The sequence below is a fragment of the Arthrobotrys flagrans genome (assembly GCF_004000055.1).
Source record: "Arthrobotrys flagrans strain CBS H-5679 chromosome Unknown unitig_15, whole genome shotgun sequence".
NCBI lineage: Eukaryota > Fungi > Ascomycota > Orbiliomycetes > Orbiliales > Orbiliaceae > Arthrobotrys > Arthrobotrys flagrans.
In genome coordinates this window covers 4012654-4033059 of record NW_027137545.1, presented here as the reverse complement: position 1 = coordinate 4033059, position 20406 = coordinate 4012654, and the positions used below count along the sequence as shown (strand labels likewise).

The following is a 20406-nucleotide window of genomic DNA, read 5'->3' as shown; positions in this document are numbered from 1 at the left end:
ATTCTACTTATTCTTTTCTCTGTGTTTAGCGATGATATCAATACATTGTCTCCACCTTTCAATCGCAGATTCTATACTCTCCTTTTGATTCAAAAACTCTTGTTCCTCGAGCATTCGTCTCAAAGCGGCTGTCTTCTCCTCTCCAAACTCCTCGATCACCTTTACAACCTCCTCTAGAAGCTCACCGACCTTGTTTTCATCCCCTTCATACAACTTAACATAATCATCCTCCTCCATCTCCCCTTCCACCAACTTCATAAAATCCTTATGCCTCTTCCCCTTCTCCAACAAAGCCTCACCTATAACCGCGAACCTTAAAGCCATCATAGTCCTATAACAAACTTCATTCTCATCCAAAAGATACCCACTATCCCCATCAACCGAAATCATAAGATCAGATCCACTATACATAACAGTTTGCGAGAAGGTGAAGGCGTACCCGTGGAATGATATCTCTTTTAATATCTCTTGATGACGAGATGAGAGTTTTGGAAGAACCCAGTGGTCGATGTTAAAGTTATCAGCTCGGTTGTTTGGGAGGGTGAAACCGTCTGTGTTTATTTCGTTAGTTTGCTTCGGTTGGTAGTAGAAAATTGGATACGTACACTCTACGAGTAGTTGGTCATTGTTATACTCGCCGTATGTCACAAATATCTCTTCCCCGGCAGCTATAAAACTATAAGCATGGCTCGATATCCCCAACTAAGGAGAAATATAACTTGCCATATGTCTTCTGCGTCGTAACCCTTAAACCATCCGCCGAAAAGCTCACCGTACACTACCACGCGAATGTTAGTCCTATTCAATCCCTTGTTTGTAAATAGAGATTTACTAACACTTTCATCTCCCTTCGCATCATGATTATAATAATCGATAAAGGGACACATAGTCATACAATCCTCCGCAGGAACTTTATACCACTTCTTCGGCCTATAATAAATCGACCGTGTATTCACAGCCGCCCAGGCCCACTCGTACTCTTCCTTCGAAAACTCCACTCCACGTTCACCATGCATCTTTACAGCATGTGCATAGTCGTCCTTTAGTTTTCTTTGTTGCCTTATAGCGAACGAACGGACCCATGGTGGACAATTATTTAGTATCTCATCGCTCCAGAAGAGTGGCATGGAAGATTTGAAGGATGAGAATGGCGGTAGTATTGATATGAATGGGTCATCGTTGTCTGGTTTGTGAAATTGAGAGGCAATGTAGGCGGCAAGAGAGCTGTGGGCTTTTGTTGGATGGTCTATTGGGGAGGAGTTTGGGAATGGGATGTCGTAGAGGTTGACGAGGAGGGATTTGGGAATGAAAGTTATTTCCTTGTTTTTCTAGTTTATTCCACAAGCACCTTAGCTTTAAAGACTTTGTAATCATTTCATCGCTATTTTATATAATATGCATTTAAAAGCTTCGCACTGAGGGAAAAGTGGTAGGTATCTCTTACCTGAACCTGCTCAGAAGCTACAATCCCAATCCCATGTGGCAGCCTCGCAATCTTCACCTTCGAAAGCCTAGCGTTATTGGCAAGCACATGCTCCAACAGCCTCTGGTGGACCTCAGGAACCCCATTCGCCAGAAATTTCTGGCAATGGGACGACGACGGTCTCCTCCGCTTCGGCATGCTTGGTTTGAACACTCCCCGGATGGGATCGTACAGCTACAGGGCGCTAGTGAGAACTCATATTTTATATCGACTTTTTGTGTTCGATTTCTTCTTTTTTTTTTTTTTTTTTCCTTTTTTCAACGATACTTGAGCATATGATATTTTGATAATGCGGGGGATCTTGATATTTTTTTTCTGTCTCGAAGGAATGGAAGGGTCCCTGCAGGTGTTTATTAGCCTGCCTGTTTAGGCTTTAGGTTCCTACACCAGCGAAGAAACCCGCCAAAAAAATCTCTAATCTCGAATCGAGGTCCCGTCTGTTATAGCTGCTGCGGTCCGACTGCATTGGGAGTGTTTTTTTGAGTGGACGCTTACGTACCTTAAATCAGGAAACAAATAACCGCCAATACCGAGATTAGTAGTTTGAAAGCGGTTGTGCGCGTGCCTTATCGATTGTGCCATATGAGGGAAGAGAGGAAGAAGGGCAAAGGGTATCATGTATGCACGAGATTCCCAAAATTTAAACCTCGGAATTGGGTGAATTTGGATTGCAACTTTTTTTTGTTTTGTATCTTCCAGGTCGCAGGTCTGTTAACTCAAACAGCGTCTTGTCTTTATCTTACCTAGGTGTATACCCTACATAACATACCCAGTTTCTTTCGCAATTTTGACGCCGAGAAAAAGTGAAAAATGGACTCGGAATATGCGCGACCGCCTCCAAACCCCGATGTCTACCAGACGGCAGAAGTAGACCTCAAAGCGTCGTGGGATGAAGCATCCGTCAAGAACAAGACGTTTCTAATCACCGGCGGGGCTAGTGGTATCGGCGCCGGTGTGGTGAAGCGGCTGGCCGAACTTGGGTGCGGTTGAATTTCCCCGGATTTTCGGTGTCAAACGCTAACTTTCTAACTCTCATTAATTCTTCTATCCGGATGATATAGAGGAGCTGTTATTATCGGTGACTTGCAAGAGATACAGTCGTTTGTTGAAGAAGTTCGGAAGAGCACTGGGAATCCAAAGTATCCATTTTTTCTTAAAATATCGTATTTGTGTGCACGTGGGATTGTTAACGTGATACCTTTAGCATCCATTCTGTTCAATGCGATGTCACGGATTATAAGTCTCAGTGCAATTTATTCCGCAAAGCTCTCGAGCTTTCTCCAAATAAAGCCATAGACTCAGTTGTACGTCCCTTAACCCCTCTCCTAAATAGTATAGATATATATCACCAAAAGCCCCATGTTTACTATTCTCTACTCCATCCTAGTTCGCAAACGCCGGCGTCACTGAAGTTGGCAAATCATGGGCCCCAAGACCCTTCGGTCAGCTCTTCCCATACCCCTCCTTCCATGCCGTCCCTAGGACTAAAATGTCTCGCATAGTCCCCGGCCAACCCGAAGACCCCCCAGAGCCCAACCTCACCACCATGAACGTCAACATCACAGGTGTAATCTACACCGCCTACCTTGCCCTCCAATACTTCCGTGCCCACCCCCATCTCTCCAAAGACGCATTCCCCAGTGCTTCCCATGACCGTTCGTTGGTACTAATCGGATCCATTGCATCTTTGTTCGCTTTAACATCTGCCCCGTTCTACAATGCTTCCAAACACGCTGTGCTAGGACTCTTCAGGTCACTTCGTCAGACTGCCTTGCCGGATAGGATTAGGATCAACCTTCTTTGTCCGTACTGGATTGAAACACCCATTATCCCATTCGGTGCGAAATTCCTTCTGGCTGGAACGGACTATGCACAAATGGAAGATGTAGTCGATATCGCTACTCGATGTATGGGTGATTATAGCGTCGCTGGACACATCTTCCTGGTACTCCCTAGGAGCGTGGGCGGTGTTCAAGAGATCCTTAATGATGAACCGAAGGAGTTGGATTGCTTCAATCGGAATGCGGTGAGAGCTTTGAACCGTGTGACTGCGATGCAAGGATGGGTTGAATGGGGTCGGAACGTTCTCTATGCTGCTCTTGGGTGGTATAGGTCTTGAACTGCGGTTAGAATGTACGGCCGAATGTATTTCTGCTATCGTCTTTATTTGTTAGTTCTGTGAGATGGAAAAGAGATCGCTGTTTGGCTGAATAGGCGGGTATAATTTGATAGTTAGTATGTATGGACGAGCGTGGTCATCGCCTTCGAAACATGTATATACAATACAGCCCTCCTCTGCAGAAAATCCAGCAGGTTAACTCCAAAACATGCCAGTGATATCCAAAAAACTACCAGCTAGCCTTCTTAACACCAGGCAAATCTCCTGCCAAAGCCGCCATTCTGAACGGGAACTAGACATCCAAAATATATCAGCCATCTTATCCCATAATAGTCATTGAAAAGATAGAATAATTTTTGAATAACTCACCCTCCCCATCTTGAACTCCCTAAACACGGACCTTCCCCTTCCTCCAACGGTACATCTATTCTTAATCTTCGTAGGCTGGCTGCTAACCGGTAGCTGTGTGAGCTGTAACTGCGCTTCGGTCTTTTGTCTAGCAGTGAATTGACTGCTGGCGATGATGAACCGGAGGGCCTTGCGTTCGACCTCGTATTTGGCAAATTGCTCGCGCTTGTAGGCGTCTCGGAAGATACGAGATTGGATGAAGCTATATAATATCATAAGTCAATATAAACTTAGATATCAATTGGAAGCTTCAGACATACCAAGCAAGCTTATGCGTCGGCTTTCCAGCGGACAAGAAGTGTCCCTTAAGAGGCGGCATGGCGGATAATGACGATAAGATGCCGTCTATTGGCGATATGTGTAGACTATAATGAAAGTGAATGAGCTTGTCTCAGTTGCCGTGAATCTAAAAGCCGAGTTTTTGGCGTTGAAGTTCGGATTTTTGACAGCTCACGTGATTCGCTCCTCAGAGCCGGAAGATTTGACCTCATCCCAACACCCAAGAAGAAACGACCCTTCGAAACTACCAGTCTTCAATAACTACATCCCCCACCTCTCTCCACCCCGCCGTCACTACGACCTTTCATATACCGAACCTCCCGTGGTTTCAAATTACCTTCACATCCATCACAATGTCAGGACCATTCGCTGTTTTCCGACGAAAGTGGCCCGCGCCAGTTTGTAAGAATATCCCTCTCCCGGGTAGACACCGATACACAGTCGCTGCTTCTATGTGAACGGTGGAAACAAAGACCAATTGATATCTGATTACTGATTCCTTTTCTTTACTTATATACAGGGGAACCAATGGCTCCATTCATCATTGCCGGTAAGCAATACTAAAACCAACGATACATTCCGCGGAACGAGCGATATCGGTCTACGCAATACCCCATTAAAACAAAGCTCTAACAATTGATATAGGCGGCATCGTATACTGGGGAGTTTGGCAAGGACAGAACGCTCTAGCGAACAGTACGTTCTATCCTACGCTGCGTATTTTCCGTTCCCGTGATAGTTAGGTCAATAAACTAACGAACTTCATCGTACTACCAGCCGAGGAATTCCGCAACGACCCACGAAACCCCAACGCTAAGCCAACCAAGCCAGCCTCGCATTAGGATGGTGTTCCTGGCTTCCTTTGAGTCTGTACTTTCCCAGATATTGTGTATATTTTTGATGCTTCCGAAAAAATCCCCGGCATAGAGAAGGAATAAAAACGAGCGGAGCGGAGGATTGGGGATATCTACCGTCATCTGCAATTGACCATTGTTGATTGCTTTGGCCGGAACCCGAATTGTACATTTAAACTGCTGGTGCTCGCATGAGAAAATCATTATAAAAAAAGATGGGAGGAATCGCGATTCCTTGAAGTTTGGTAAACGCTGCTATAACATCGTCTTGAGAACGGACCTTGTCTCGTACCAGAGCCCGAGGGATAGGATAAGTCTGATCGATTAAATACTACACCGACTACGCATCACAATCTCCAAACTCGTCCTCCCCATCGCCAAATTATGCTCCAATGCCCCTAACTTCGCCACTACGCTCATCAAACTCGGATCTTGACTTTCAACCCTAATCCTCTCCTTCACTCTCACCTCCGCCCCCTTATACATACACGTCTCCTCCTCCCCGCTACCACCGGCACCACTACCAATACTTCCATCCCCCTTCCTTCCCTTAAATGCCCCTGTAATCTTCTCCCTGAAATTGAAATTCGACAAATGCTGGTCAATATTCATACTCAACACCGTAAGTCCCGTATAAGCCGCAGGACTCGTATTCTCCAACAATCTTAGTTCCGTAACGATAGCTGCATCCTGAATCGTAATATCCAAAGCTAAATTCTCGGGTAACTGTGGATCAAATAAACTACTATCGACGGTATGGTATGGGAATAAATTGGACTTTTGCGTAGTTTTTAGGATTTGTCGGGCAGATTGGATGTCCGAGAGAAGGGAGTCGAGTTGGGAGGAGAGGAGTTTGGAGTCTATTATTGCGGTGGAGGTTTTGGCTTCTAGGGGGAGGGATTTGTGGGTTTCGACGGAGGCGGAGGAAGGGAGGGTTGTTAATGCTGAATGGACGAAGTTACGGCAGTCGGTAAGCTGTGGGAGGTGAAAGCTAGAGGTGCTTGTGGAGTCTGATGGTGGAGCTGCGAGTTGGAGACGGTAATAACCTAGGCCTTTGGTGTTTGGGAGACCGTGCATTTTTACTTGCATATCCTGTAACATTGATATAAACCGTTTAGAATAGATATCTTTAGATTCGAATAGTAGAATATTGAACGTACACCCTTAACGATTGCGCTCCCGACTCTGGTTACGAATCCCTTAAGCCCTTCACTACGACTCGTAGATAGCACAAGCGTACTCCCTGGCTGCGAGGGCGCGAGCAGCGATAGGCATTCTTCCAGCCCAGATCTAAGTGATAAGAGACTCTCTTGGATTTCAGTTATTAACCATGCGAGTTCTCGAAGCTATATCATATCATTAGCTACGGACTCTGATATCATTATATCTCGATACTGGGATAGTGTCTTATAGATAAATATGGCATACCGTGGCATCCTGAACCTCACGCTCGAGTACCTCCGGTGATACTTTGGGGTAGACTTCGATTCGCATCTTTCAACAGCTCGAACGGGACGATGTCATGGTGTGGATCGAACCATGCGACCGGCGAACCCACCAGGAGATGGGACAGGGTTTCGTCGTCATGGGTTGAACAGGGGTTACGGAGGCGGGTTTACAACGGGTTCAACACATATTTCCATGTTCATGACAGGTCAAGCATATCATGATATTCGGCCTCTTAGAGGTGTTTCTCGCAATTTGACAACAAGAAATGGATTCCGATATAGAATTAGTTAGTCTGACCGTATAGTGTCCCAGTGCAGTATTCAGGCGTCCTGAATCTCCTGGTTTTGTAAATACTCTAGTAGAAGGCTCGTATTCTGCAATGGCTAGTCTTAGTCTCGTATTCTGCAATGGCTAGTCTTAGTCTCGAGAGCAGGCTCCCCAAAACCGGGACTGGTATTGCCAAATCTTGTGGAGTCGTCAAGATGTAGATTGTCCGTTGTTAATGATATTTCCTCGATATTAAATGATCCCCGAATGAATATGGGGAGCTCGCAATAAGGGATACCGTGTTCGAGGCTCTTCTTTTCCTCGTCGGTAAAAGGTTCGAGATACTCATTGTGTTCTCTAACCATAACATTACTTCCGGGATAATCCTGGGAATAGATGTCGATTTTTCTGAGGGTCTTGGAAGAGGGATGAGTCGATATCGATTTAAAGATGATACAAAGTACTTGACGGGAAAGAAATCGAACTAGAGATATTTTATTTTATAGTTCGTAGATTTGAAAGCCTTTCAAGCCGGTCGAGGAAGACTCTGCACTCTTGGGAAGGTCTATAAAACCCCATTGCTTATCCAAGTAGAAATTCTTGTTTGAAAGGTTGAGTTTTGCATATTTATCCGCATTATATGACTAAGAGTGTGGATACTATCCTGGTTACAATATAATTACGGGACAAGATGTGCTACTCCCTGGAGAGACTCATTATTATCCAGTGCTCGAGCTGAGTTTGGATTTAACTGAATACCCCTAAACAGGATTGGTAGAATTTTAAAACGGCATGTTTTTGAGCATCGGGAGGAGGACTTTAGGTCATTGAAGATGAGGTAATCTAGAAAATATGGAGTCGAATAACTCGCGCGGAAGGGTTGAGAGGCTCGCCTATATAACTCTTATAAGCTTAATCTAACAACCAAACCTAGAACACGATGGTGTCGATTTGATGGAACCGGGGCCAGGTGATTCCAAACCTAGCATAATAGATGGCCATGCGATACATGATATCAGCTGCAGCGGGGTTTACACGCATATGCATGTTTGGAGCTGGTTCTTAACTCCGTCGCCGTGCAATTTACAACATCCTCAACACCACGCCGTAAGCTCCAAATCCAATATAAAGCGTAATTCAGAGTATAATACGATACTACGTATACGTGGACCTGATGGTTTTATTCTCTACTATGTCCAATCTCTATTATTCAAAACCCACTTCTCCACCCAAGCTATCCTCGAAGCTCTTCAAAGTACCCACTAATAAAAAATAGCAATGCCATCCCGGTGGTTCGAATGTATGTCCTACAACCCCAATCGTTGTTCCACACCTCAAGTTCCAAAAGTACCTATCTAACAAAATTAATTTCTCCTTTCTTCTACTCTACCTCTAGCAATCATCGGCGGCATCATAGGAAGCTTAATAGGCAGTTCCACCATAGCATACTACATCTTCCATATCCAAAAACAAAACAACCTAGCCATGGACCGTATCAACGACAACCTAGGAAGGATGGATAATGCATTGGAAATTTTTAATTCTTCGGTAGGAGAGCTAATGAGTAAGCAGACATTTTTTTAAAAAAAACTACCATCTAACTTAGTCTGGGGAATGGTTGTTAACATCTCCGTCGCCGTGACATAGATGCCGTGGACGGACTGGCCTATACTCAGGATCAAGAGGATCGAGAAGAAAGGTTTTATTGAGGGTTCTGTAGAGTCTTCATTGGGGATTGTATTATTTACCGGTTTACTATAGTCCTTTTGGCCGGGTGTATATGTCCGGGGGATGCATGGGAGAACCAACAACCACGGAATTCGATTTGATCATTACACACGCGCAAGTTACACACGGTTTATAGTAGTCTTATATCCGAACGGTGTGCTTCGGTTTATAATACAAATATTCTCAATAGAGTTTTTACTAAAGTATATAGTTTGATACTGCATGCTTCCACGCTGTAGGCCCAGCGGCTGATCAGCTAAATATATCATCATAGGCGGATAATATGCATACCACCGTTCTATAGTTAACTTGCTACGGGTGAAATATATCTCTACTTGTTTCAATTCGGAAGAAGCCATCGAACCCTCGGACCTCCAATCTCAATAATTTAAGTTAAACAACTACAATTATAAAGAGTATCACCTCAACCTTTCAAAATGAAACTAGAGGAATTAGAATGTAAAGGATTTCCGACCCCCCTACCCTCCTTCCCACCAAATATTTCTCGTACGGTGTCAAAGCTAGCCTTCAAAAATCAACTACCCAGTAACTGCAATCATCCTTGTAACTTCCGGCTTCCTCACCGGTATCGCTCTTCTCCACATCAAGTCCTTCTTCCGTGGTTCCCCCGGCGTAGTTACCCGTACAACGCGTCGCCATCCTGAGACATTCGGAGTGAAGTCCATACAAGACGACCGTACATACTCTGTATCGTTAAAGGAGATGGACAGGTGGACAGATACGGAGTAGTGGTATCTTATCTACGGATATCTTTCTTGGGTTTTATCTATTGGGGTGGTCACGGTCATGTATAGGTACATTTTTCTTTAGTAGAATCAATTATTCTTAGTCCGCTAGGTTAAACTCTCGGGTTCAGAGCTATACGATAGTTAGAGGAATCTACGAGGCTACTCGAACGTAATCGCAAATCTTCGAACTAGCCTTTCATCCGAAACCCGATGTTAAATCCATGCTAGGCATGTATGGTCGTATTGCCTCCTCTTCCTCATATAAAGTTGGTAAAAGGTATTCACCATTGAAACAAATGCGTCACCTCCACCACTTCCTCATACCCCGTCCCCCCGAGGTAGTAGGATATACAAGATACTTAGATAGTAATAGGATCGATACCAGTAGTAGCTAGGTATATATTTGAATTAATTTAAGTTATCGAATAGTATTAAAAGGGTACGACGAAAGAATAATAGACGGTAAAAAATAACCAAAGAAAGTAAAAAAAAAAACACTAATATGCACAGAGTATATACACAAGAAGGTTAGTACTGCTGCTTCAGAAGAATAAAAGAAAGAAAAACCCAACAATCGCTTGATGTTCGACGCCATCAACATGAAGTATTAAGAACGTAATGATGTGCTAAAAAGCTAAATGTCCCAAAGGGAGGAAGGAAGAATGTCCAACAAAGAGTCGCACTGTACACAATAATACAAAAAGGGTAGCAAAAAGGATAACATCCAACCAGCTTCATTGCTTTCCCGCTTCTTCAATAGTAATAACGTCAAGTAACGAGGGTAAAGAAAAGAGTGTGTTCCAAACTGTTCATCTGCTCTTGCCAACGTATATATGTATCAGGGCTAGTTCTGAATCCGCCATAATAATAATAATAATAGTAATAATAATAATAATAATAAATATCCAAAAAAAAAAAAATCCTCAATGGGTGGGTGGGTATCATACAACTATCTTTCTTGTCATGCCGTCGAAAAAAAAGACATGCAGACATTGTAACTGCGATGTATAAAAAGCAAGCAGTTTAAATAAACGATCCTGGAAGTGCTGGGATTTCACTCTTCATGATGTCCCGGCTATCTGGAACGGCTTCCGCCTTCTCGTTCTCCTTGATGGTCATAACCTTGCTGTTCAGCAATGTAGGGGACTGTGGAGGAGAAGGCAGGTGGCTATCTCGGCTTCTGATCGAGGGGGTGGTGCGCTGGCTCTCAGCCTTCTCCTTGAAGCTATCTGTCTGAGACATCGCGTCCGAAGTCTTGTTCGAGGCTTCAATGTCCTCTTCAGTGGCTTGGACACTCTTCTCGGTGCTCGAGATTCCACGGTAAAGATTTCCACGTGGAGGGAGTGCAGGGGGTAAAGCCGGCGGCAAGGACCTACGCTGCGGCAGCGCAGAGATAGTGACTTGGGAAAGTCTATCCCTCAGGTTTGATTTTGGAGGAAGACTAACGGGGGTGGCGACGCTAATGACGACGGGCTCCCTCTTCTCAAAGATCTGAGGTGGTGGGGGAGGGCTTCTTGGGCTGGTGACCTTCAAGATGTCCTCCCGAATATTGTGGAATGAAGGGACAACACCACCGCCGACTCTGGACCAGAACATTTGTTCCCGAAGCTTAACACTTTCCTCCCACGCATTTTTCTCATCATCCTCTGTTTCGCATTTGATGTAACCTTCCTTAGCGGTTCGCAAAAAGGCAAGGAATGCACAAACAGAGCGTAGTCTGTGAACGCAGTAACCACAAAGAGGGTACTTTTGTGCAGCCTCCGTCTCGTTGGTCCTGAACCTATGTGTCCGGGCGTGCTCAGGGTCGTTCCTGTTTTCACCGCACATGGAGCAGCTGAAGATTGGAAGCTTGGAGATCGGGGGCATAATTTCAATGACCAATGTGCCTTCGACCACAGCTGTCAAAACGGTTCGGCGGGCGATCCACGAAATGCCCGGAGCTGCATCCAGTCTGAGAGTAGGCTCAATGTCCTCAATGAGAGCTCTCTTGAAGAAAGCAGTTTCTCTCAGAGGAGGTGCGGGTGGAAGAGTGGAATAAACTGGAGCAGAGGCAGCGGAGGCACCGCTTGTTGTGCTGGAAACACTCTTCTTCTGGGAATGACCTCCAAAGAAGGAGCTTGAGGACGGCAGTGGAGACATCTTGGCCGAATTGCCGAATCCCATGATGCTAAATCCACTCGAGGGAGTAGGGTTTGGGGATTTGCTGACGGGCATTGGTGGAGCATAGTGTTTGGACATATGCAACACATTGCAGAAGTCGTGGAAGGAAGAGATGTCAGATCGGAGAACTGGCTGTAGGATGGAAGAGAAGTGGGTCGGGTGTGAGGGAGAAACTTCGTCGGCCTCTGTTGGGATATGCAAGGCTTCGAAAATGCGGTTGAGTGACTCCCTGCTGGCTTGGCTGTTTAATGCTGGAGTGGTCGGCGAAGAAAGGGCTTCGAGTTCATCTCTCTCGGCGGTCATCTGCTGAAGGGCATCCTTGAGTTCCGATAGCTGTTCCTGGTGGGTGTGAAGGAGGATTTCGGTATCCGAGAGCTGTTGTTCGAGCTGGTCATTCCTTCGCATGACGGCCTCCCGTTCCTTCCTAGCGGCAATCACCATCTGATTGAAAAAAAACTTATTAGTATCATCTTTGAAAGTATGTCTAGGCAAGGACGAGTGATGAACAAGTAGTTACCTTGTTGGCCTCTTCGAACAACGAAGTGGTGAGATTTTCCAGGTCCTGCTCAATATGTCTCTTCTCTTTTTCCGCCTTTCCTCGCTGCATGCTCTCTTCCATTAATTTGTTCATCAACTGCCTCGTTTCCATCTCAACTTCCTTCTTCTCGACCAACACACCGGTAGCCATCATGTCCTGGTGCTCCTTTGCAATGGCTTCCAGCTGCTTTATCCTCTGTTTCGACATGTCCAGTTCATGTCTTGTTTCTTCCAGGCCTTCCTCTAGCGAAGACTGATGATTGATAGCTTTGATCAACTTATCACTCAAGGCCTGAACTTCTCCACTTAGGTTTTGCTGTGCCGGTTCGGATGTGCTGGCTTCGCTAGTTTCGCTGGTAATCGAAGGAGGGGTATGGAGGTCCGATGTGCTATTGTTTGAGCTCGCTGCATGAGCAAGACTGAGGGCCTTGCCATCTTTTCTGGAGATTGTCGAAAAAGAACCGATTTCAACCTGCGACGGCCGTCGTTTGACGGAATTCGAGGATAAAGCCGATGGCATTGTGTGAGATTTTCGCCCGGCGCCGAAGGAAGGCGGGGTATAGAGGTAGACTAGGTCCGAAATTTTGGCGGTTGGGCGGACGAGGTCGGGATGTAGTGCTTCAGCGAAGAAAACCTGAAGACGGTGCTAATGGATAGCGATCGTAGGCACCCCGTAGGTAGAAGTAGAAACGAATGGGTATGTTGGTAGAGGATGAGGAATGATAAGAGATTAGAGAGATTGGGGAAAGAATATGGCGGTGGAGGCTGGAGGTATGGATGGATGGAGGGAGGTATGGATGAATGGGTGGGTGGATAGGATAGAGAGACAGATGAGGGGCAAAGAATGGACGATACGAGACTGGTAAAAGGCGGTGGAGAGAATCGGGGAGGGAGCCGAATATGTGTTGGTGTGTTGGGGGTTGGTGTTGGTTGTGTTGTTGTTCTGTTCTCTCGACAGCAGCAACAGGGCTGTTAAGGCAGTTGCACCTGTGACTATGTGACCTAACCTGACCTGACCTGCTTAAGCGCCGTGATGATATGACGATGATGATGATATAGGACTGGTTGGTATCAAGGAATGGCAGGCAATGCAAAGGATTGGAAATTCCGGACAGTAGAACGAGAGACTGAGACTGCGACTGAGACTGACAAGAACAAAGACAAGAAAGACTCCGAACTCAAATCCTCGGATTCAAGAATTCAATCAAAAGCATGCGTAACTTAAGAACTGCCGTGCGAAAGAAAAAAAGAGAGAGCGTGCGAGCAGACTAAAAAAAAAATAAAAAAGGATGTAACACTCTGACGGAAAAAAACCGGGCAGCCACGAGGTGGGAATAGTAATATATACGACTAAAGAGTGGGAGACGACCTGTCAGTGCACCCAGCCGTTCTTGCCTCGCCGGCCTGATCCTAGCCAATGGCGATCGATGTCGATGATGCTAGTTCAGGTCCTTGGAGTCTCAGCCTTCAGACTAAGGCTGCAGAGTAACCAGAAGTACAACCACCACCATTCAGGGCCGAAAGATATGCACGATAGCTTAAGGACTATGCATGCATCACCGCCATCTGGTTTGCTGTAAGTATGTATCTGTACGTATATGGATACCGTAGGTACGTTCGTCGAGTCGGGTCGTCAGTCGTGTTCAATCGAGGCTAAAAGGAAAACGAACGAACGAATGAATAAACAATTGGGGAAAAAAAGAGGGAAAAAAGAGGGCAGGTTTAAGGAAGTACGGAGCATGTAGGAACGAGAGGAAGGGGGTATCAAATGGTAAGTCAGTATTAAGGAGAGAAGCGAAGCCAGGTCGGATCTATCGGGAGCACAACCTCAACCCCGTACCGCATTCCACGCAATGAGGTTTCTTTCTTGTCTTAGCTCACGATAGTATGCATCGCACCTAGAACAGCAAGCAAAAAAGCATAATCCCTTGTCCTTGTCCTCCGATGGGTGTGTGCGACGATGAACGAAACGGCCGGCGACGAGGGAAAAAACATTGTTCCTTTCGCCTGCCTGCTTGGTTGCTTGTTTGCTTGCTTGGGTAACCCAACTTCCCTGCTCCTCCTTGTCCCGCACTCCGTACGGCGGTGGCACTTCAGAGCTCAACAATGCAGACACACCTCGCTCGCAAGATCGATCTGGCTAGCTAACTTCGGAGTGACCAGTCGCTGGGGCTGTTGTCTTTTCTTTTTCTTTTTCTGTCTTTCCTGGGGTCAGTTTGCCTTTTGCCTGTTCAGTTGAACGATGAACGATATATGACGAATGATATACCCTGATTCAATTCGATTTGGGCTGTACATACGTAGGTGCAGTTAGCTTCTGCGAGGGGCGAAAGCGAAGAGAAAAAAATAGAAAAGTCAAACAATCCTTCCACAGGCAATTGCAATTAAGCAAGGGGAAAGAGATAGTCCATATTATACATACATGTATGCGTACAAAAAAAAGTTATGAAGGGTCAAAAAGGACAAGATGTTCTTGTAACCCATAATACCATGGCCATGACTTCGATGGTTACCCAGCCATTGCTTCAAAATGTTGCGCGAAAATATGGACCTGAACAAGTACCCGCAATTCATTCCAGTTCGAGTAATCATAATGTAAAGCCTACCCGTTTCCAAGCCCCACGTCCGACGGTTTGGTACAGGTCTAGAGTTCCTCAAACCAATTTGCGAACATCAGGTCATCTTACAGTAATTTTTATTGGCACAAAAAATGAAAACCACGATATTTTCAAGTTCGTGCATTGGGTAATTACAAATTGAAGTTTCGTTTATAAAAATAATAATAATAATAATAATAATAAAATAAAATAAAAAATATAAAAAATCCTTCAGACGAAGGCGGAATCCGGAAATGTGGCTGGGCATGTCTTGACCTTGAACCGTCCGTGGGGGAAAGCGAACCAAAATACCTGGATAACGAGTAATATATTTCAATTTCATCCGGCAGAAATAAACTCTCCCGATGTTATGCAACCACTGTATATAGAGGATTAAATTGTAGACACGCTAGATATATATCCTGTAAGGATTGCAGAAAATAGGCATTACATACTTACCGCAAAATATCTCGAGCTCACCCTTCCATTCTGGATCCATGGAAGCAGTCGAACCTTGGCTCGAACTCGGCCCTCTTCCTCCGAAAATAGCTCTACCCGAACTTCCAGCCTCGTCTATAGAGCATAAGCTTAAAGTTCCATCTTGATCTCTCGAAAAAAAAAAAAGACAATTGGCTCAAGCTTTAAAGCTTTGGGCAAAGTTATACGATATCTCGGTTATCCGAACCCTGACTCTACTTCTTCAAACCTCTCGATAATATGTATGTATGGGACATATGTCCCTCATCATGTGGGATATTATTACTATCAAATAAACGGTCGCATTGAAGTTGGCGATGCAAGCTGTATCACAGTGCATGCCCCGGCCCACAGTAGTTTTATCTGGATAAGTGCCGAGGCTCTGCCTACCAATCCCAGATATGCCCGCCCGGTATCGTTGATATCCTTTTCCGCCCTCAACCGCAACGCTCGGGATCTCTTAAGTTCTTCAGCAATCTTACCTAAACGAATCTTTTAAAGTTTTCTTCTCTTTCTTCTACCAAATTCTGTCTCCAAATGAGGCTTGATAGAATAAAAAAGACTCTGTCCTTCGAAGCTTGTCTTAGTTAACCGTGCCACGTGAACCTACCTAAACCGCAAAACTCTGGCAAGGCCAAGACTGGCTTAAAGAATGCAACAAAAACAGCACAAAGTCCACCTACGTCGACAAACACGAACCGCAAGGTTTTGTGGGCTTTATCCCGTGAGCCCATTTAAATCCGTGGATTTCTAGAGCCCCTAGCAAAGCTAACATCGTCTTTGTCTCATATATTCCCTACCAAGGCTACTAACAATATGTTCAGGCCTGGCAGCTTCTTAGTAGTCCGGGGTACCCATCTTTTAAAAGTGGAAACACCAACAAAACCATTGAATTTCTCAATCTGTTAGGTACTCACAAATATTAAACAGTATTCCCTCCGTCACACATATATAATCACCTGATCATCTATCAGCTAAATGACGAAACTAGAACTCACCTAAGCCAGGCCCCGCGACTAACTTAAGCCGCAATTTGCTGATATAAAGTATATATACTGGCGACGAGACAAATAGTATATATGTCTTACCTAAATTAAATCGCATACTAACTCGGTGATGTATATAGATATGTGTGTATATGTGTGTATATATAGCGCGAGAGGATAGTCACTCTCACTCTTCAGTAGTCCGAGAGTTGCCCCTTTAAAGCTCCTTTGAACTTTCTGAAATTTCTGCTTGCTTCTCATTGACATATGATAATACAATATTAGGAATATGAAGTTCAGAATCTCGTTGCGGGTATGTTGGATCGCCCTATAAAAGGGTCCCATGATTTTATATTTGCCTCGTCGCCAGACTCCTCAACTGTCAAATCTATATAGTAACGATGCTGGTTCCGCATCAAGTTTATAGAAGCCCTTAGGATCTCTAAAAGAAAGGCACCCCATCCGCCAAACAATGCCCCACCATCATTCTCCCGCAAGGTCGGGACTCACCACCATTGTTACGGCCGATCCAAAGCGTTGTTATTATCCCCCGTCGTGGATATACATAGCGACGCATTGGTTCGAATGGATTTCGATAGTATGCTAATAATTCCCAGCAATGCTTGGGTTAACTAAAATTCGGGGTCTGACATTTCATAAACCAGGATCTTGAGGTTAAACTTACCTCTGTAGGTAAACCATGTCGTAGGGTTATGGCTCCAGTAAGAACTCCCCGTTATTAGCGTGTCCGAACTAGAAATTATTAGTGTCCGAACTCAGAATGTTGCTATGTATATATACGTTAAAGGAACTCGATTTTAGATTGCTAGGCCTTGGTAAGTCTCACCCACAGACCCTGATGGCGCTGAATTTAATCAATCTTGTTTTTCTTTGTAGTTGCACACTTCGGAAAGATCCTCCTCATAGTAAGCTTCTGAAAGATCGATTGAGCCATCCTCATCGCAAAAGGCTTCTGGAGGGTCGCTTGAGCCATCTTCATAGTAACAGGCTTCTGAAAGATCGTTTGAGCAATCCTCATCGTAATAGGCTTCTGAACGATTGCTTGAGCTACCTTCATCATCAGGAGCCGTGCCCGGTTGATATCTCGCTAAAAGGTATTCGATGCTGGAGAAACAATCACGAATGTCTCCTATAGGATCAGAGGTTATAATAGATTGGGTACTCGTATCCCCAAGTGAAGGCAGAGGTATAGGTAAAAGATCACTAACGTCTCCAAAGATTTTCAAGGCGTTCTGAGGTTCGTGATCGTCTTCGGATTCAGGAAGAATGTTTTTGCTTTCGAGGACGTCAAAGTTTTGGGGAAATGTGTCAATTTCATAAGAAGTGTCGCTTTCAGGATTGCCCTCGCATGATGAGAATATCTCCGAATACTCGACGGATTCATCAAAATCGTTAGAATCATCTTTTAGTGCAATTGATGCTAATTCTTTCTCTATTGCCGGTGTGGTGGGCAGATCGAGTGCGGTAATAGGGGCTGCCGCGGTCATGTCTGACTCGGTATCGGAAACAACATCCAAAGAGGTGCCTGGAGAATTTTCCGGGGAGTTCTTCAGAGCAAGGTCTGGAGTGGTCTTTACAATGATTTCTGGATTCGACCTTATAACGATTTCTGAGCTCGTCTTTAAAATGATTTTCGGGATCATCTCGGAACCGATATCCAAAGAAATGTCTGGAGAATTGTCTGGAGTGGTCTTCGGAGGGGTGAACAGATCGAGAATGGAAATTGGGGTGGCCGCGGTGATGTCTGACTCGGTGTCGGAGCCGATATGCAAAGAGGTGTCTGGAGAACTGTCCTGAGAGCTCTTCGGAGTGGGGCCCGGAGTCGTTTTTACACTGATCTCTGGAGCTGCATTTAAAATAATTTCCGGGGCCGTATTTAGAATCATGTCTAGGGTGGTCTCTGGAATCGTGGCCGGAGTGGTCTCTGGAATCATATCTAGAGTGGGCTCTGGGATCATGTCGAACGTGGGCTCCGGACTGCGTTCCGGACTGTGTTTTGGACTAATTTCTAGACTAGGTTCTAAAGTATTATCCGAAGTGGCTTCGGAGATGGTGTCCACAAAACTATCCGGGGTAGTCTCCCTAGATAATGGTGAACAATTCGTGGAGGCTGGCTTGCTCGAGAAAGATATTCCAATATCTTGATCTTTTGACGGATAGTCGAAGGGCTGGAAGCATCCAGCAACGTCAACCCTAGATTTCCGGAGAGATTATCTCCCTAGTAGGTATGTTAGTTTCTGAATACCTTACACCCAAATACAAGAAGGGCCTGCTAGGATGAGCTAATATCTAACTCACCTTGAGTACCCGCAATCTCTTTATACTTCGCTCCTCTTGAACAGGCTCTAATTCTGCCTCGCGTAGCCGTTTTCTTTTGTCCTCGAAAATAAGCTTCGCTTTTTTGGGGATTCTCCCGAATTCTGGCTCTCCGTTCTCACGAGCCCGTTTCTTGGACTCGGCCACATTCTGTGGAGTGTGAAGGCTAGTAGGGCATAACTTTGAGGGGAGTTCAACTAATGGTGGTACCGGGATTTCGGGTTTCATATCTATGCTCTGCGGAGCCAACCCCGCCCTCGAAACGATGGTAGCCATCATTCCACTAAGCCAGGCACGCGATGCTCCCGGGAAGGAATCTCGTCCTTGTGTATACTCCCTAGCAACATCACACCATTTTGCCTTATCATCGTCTGAAACGGTTGCATACATGCCCTTGATTTTACCTGACACTTCTGACTGGTGGTGCTTTGGCTTGAATAAATTTTGATATGCTAATGATTATTTAGTACAGTACGTGCAATTCAAGCTGATCAAGTCAATATTGGGGTAGAGTTTTACTCCTGTAAGCAATCCAAGCGTTGATAGCCCTCTTCTTCTTAGGCGAATCATCCTGTTCTTCCCGTTTTCTCTTCTGTCCAGCGAAGGGCACAACTTCGTCTTCAGGTATCATACCCTCTTGATTTGGGACTCTATCCATTACAACATGGATAGATTTTGTTGCGCACTGAGCATAATACTTACAATGTATGACCCGAGGGTAATAAAAGCTCCCATCCATGTGGAACTACACAGGTCCAATTTTTATCTTGCTGGTCATGCGCAAAAAAAAGGCCAGCCGTTGTCTCTCCGTTATCACCTAGGCGTCGCAACCTGAATTGCGATTCCGCCGGTTGTGAGTTGAGAAAACAGATAAGTTTACCCTGATCAATCCTTTGGAAAATATGCCCAACCAGACATAGGCTTGTAAGATCCCATAAGTTTATTTCAACCCCTGGATAAACACTATGCAGTATACTCCAAAACTCCTCTGGGGCGATTTGTGGTGCAACCAATGATTGGATGTGGCTCGAGAGCGTTTTAACCAAAGATTATCCCTGAGACCAAGATACCGGTTGAAAATATGGGGCCAGGGAATAGCAGGCCGTAGAAAATTCCATTGAGTAAATGTGTCTATTGTAGCAATTACTGGCGTCTTGCCAAAAAACCCTCTGCAGTCCGGAATTCGATCTGGCTCACCGAGTTCGAATTCGTCTAGCTCATCACTGCCAAACCTTCTGCAGTCAGGAATTCGATCTGGGTAAGCCAGATCGAATTCGTCTAATCCGCCACTGTCAAGTCCAGTTCGACAGCTATCGCTAAAGCCGAGGCATAAATTCATTATACTATGGCGAATCTAACCGCAATTAATTAGCATTTGTTTCTGAAAAGAGAAGCTGTAAGCTATCAAGTGAAAACCACTAGCTTTCAATTTACGAGGCATTTGATGACAACAGTAAGTTCAAACCAGCAACCAGAAAACTACAAGATATCGAGTTCCCTGCCCACGTTGTATGCCCCGGGTACCGAACACCACAGCTCCCGTTATGGACCGAAGAAAAGGAAAAAAGAAACCGACCAAAGGAAATAGAGGTAATATTCTTTCAAAAACTCCACAGAATCTGTAGAAGCCTAATTTTTCTTTGATCTTGGGACGACGAACTAACCGCCATTGTATATATAGTCTATCTAGAGAGTAGTACTTAGTCTTGGATAATATGGATCCTTTAAGGTTCTTGGAATATATTGATACGTACCGGGACCAAACGAGAGTAACTACAACAGTAATCCGCAATTGTTACACAAGCGTACCCGGGTTATGAATCCCAATTGAATGCAGAAAATCCCGCTAATCGAACCTTACCTCGAACTTCGACACCGTAAACCTCCTTATCTCACCGCTATTTCTAAAGTGTTAAAACTAGGTCCGACCCGAAAGTTACGTTGTTTCTTAGGCTTCCGCTTTACTAATGTGCTAA

At 45.0% G+C, this 20406-nt stretch overlaps 6 protein-coding genes across 6 annotated transcripts; 1 reads left to right on the top strand and 5 right to left on the bottom strand.

Moving 5' to 3' along the window:
- Window positions 1-3: 3 nt before the first annotated feature.
- Window positions 4-1621, bottom strand: DFL_001083 (uncharacterized protein; the record flags this gene model as incomplete). Its single annotated transcript, XM_067629651.1, has 6 exons — window positions 4-367; window positions 440-551; window positions 606-668; window positions 724-778; window positions 837-1328; window positions 1445-1621. The coding sequence occupies 6 exons, from the start codon at window positions 1619-1621 to the stop codon at window positions 4-6; spliced, it is 1263 nt and encodes a 420-aa protein (XP_067495651.1).
- A 672-nt stretch (window positions 1622-2293) lies between these two features.
- On the top strand, window positions 2294-3602 carry DFL_001082 (uncharacterized protein; the record flags this gene model as incomplete). The annotated part of the gene is made up of 5 exons (XM_067629650.1): window positions 2294-2463; window positions 2545-2622; window positions 2688-2787; window positions 2871-2925; window positions 2986-3602. The coding sequence occupies 5 exons, from the start codon at window positions 2294-2296 to the stop codon at window positions 3600-3602; spliced, it is 1020 nt and encodes a 339-aa protein (XP_067495650.1).
- Window positions 3603-3831: 229 nt separating this feature from the next.
- On the bottom strand, window positions 3832-4329 carry DFL_001081 (mitochondrial 37S ribosomal uS14m domain-containing protein; the record flags this gene model as incomplete). The annotated part of the gene is made up of 3 exons (XM_067629649.1): window positions 3832-3894; window positions 3972-4212; window positions 4271-4329. 3 exons carry the CDS (start codon window positions 4327-4329, stop codon window positions 3832-3834), a joined length of 363 nt encoding a protein of 120 aa, XP_067495649.1.
- Window positions 4330-5467: 1138 nt separating this feature from the next.
- Window positions 5468-6637, bottom strand: DFL_001080 (uncharacterized protein; the record flags this gene model as incomplete). The annotated part of the gene is made up of 3 exons (XM_067629648.1): window positions 5468-6235; window positions 6304-6489; window positions 6572-6637. The coding sequence occupies 3 exons, from the start codon at window positions 6635-6637 to the stop codon at window positions 5468-5470; spliced, it is 1020 nt and encodes a 339-aa protein (XP_067495648.1).
- Window positions 6638-10359: 3722 nt separating this feature from the next.
- DFL_001079 (uncharacterized protein) lies at window positions 10360-12553 on the bottom strand (the record flags this gene model as incomplete). Its single annotated transcript, XM_067629646.1, has 2 exons — window positions 10360-11937; window positions 12014-12553. The coding sequence occupies 2 exons, from the start codon at window positions 12551-12553 to the stop codon at window positions 10360-10362; spliced, it is 2118 nt and encodes a 705-aa protein (XP_067495647.1).
- A 4415-nt stretch (window positions 12554-16968) lies between these two features.
- Window positions 16969-19088, bottom strand: DFL_001078 (uncharacterized protein; the record flags this gene model as incomplete). Its single annotated transcript, XM_067629645.1, has 3 exons — window positions 16969-18282; window positions 18413-18882; window positions 18950-19088. The coding sequence occupies 3 exons, from the start codon at window positions 19086-19088 to the stop codon at window positions 16969-16971; spliced, it is 1923 nt and encodes a 640-aa protein (XP_067495646.1).
- Between the last annotated feature and the right edge of the window lie 1318 nt (window positions 19089-20406).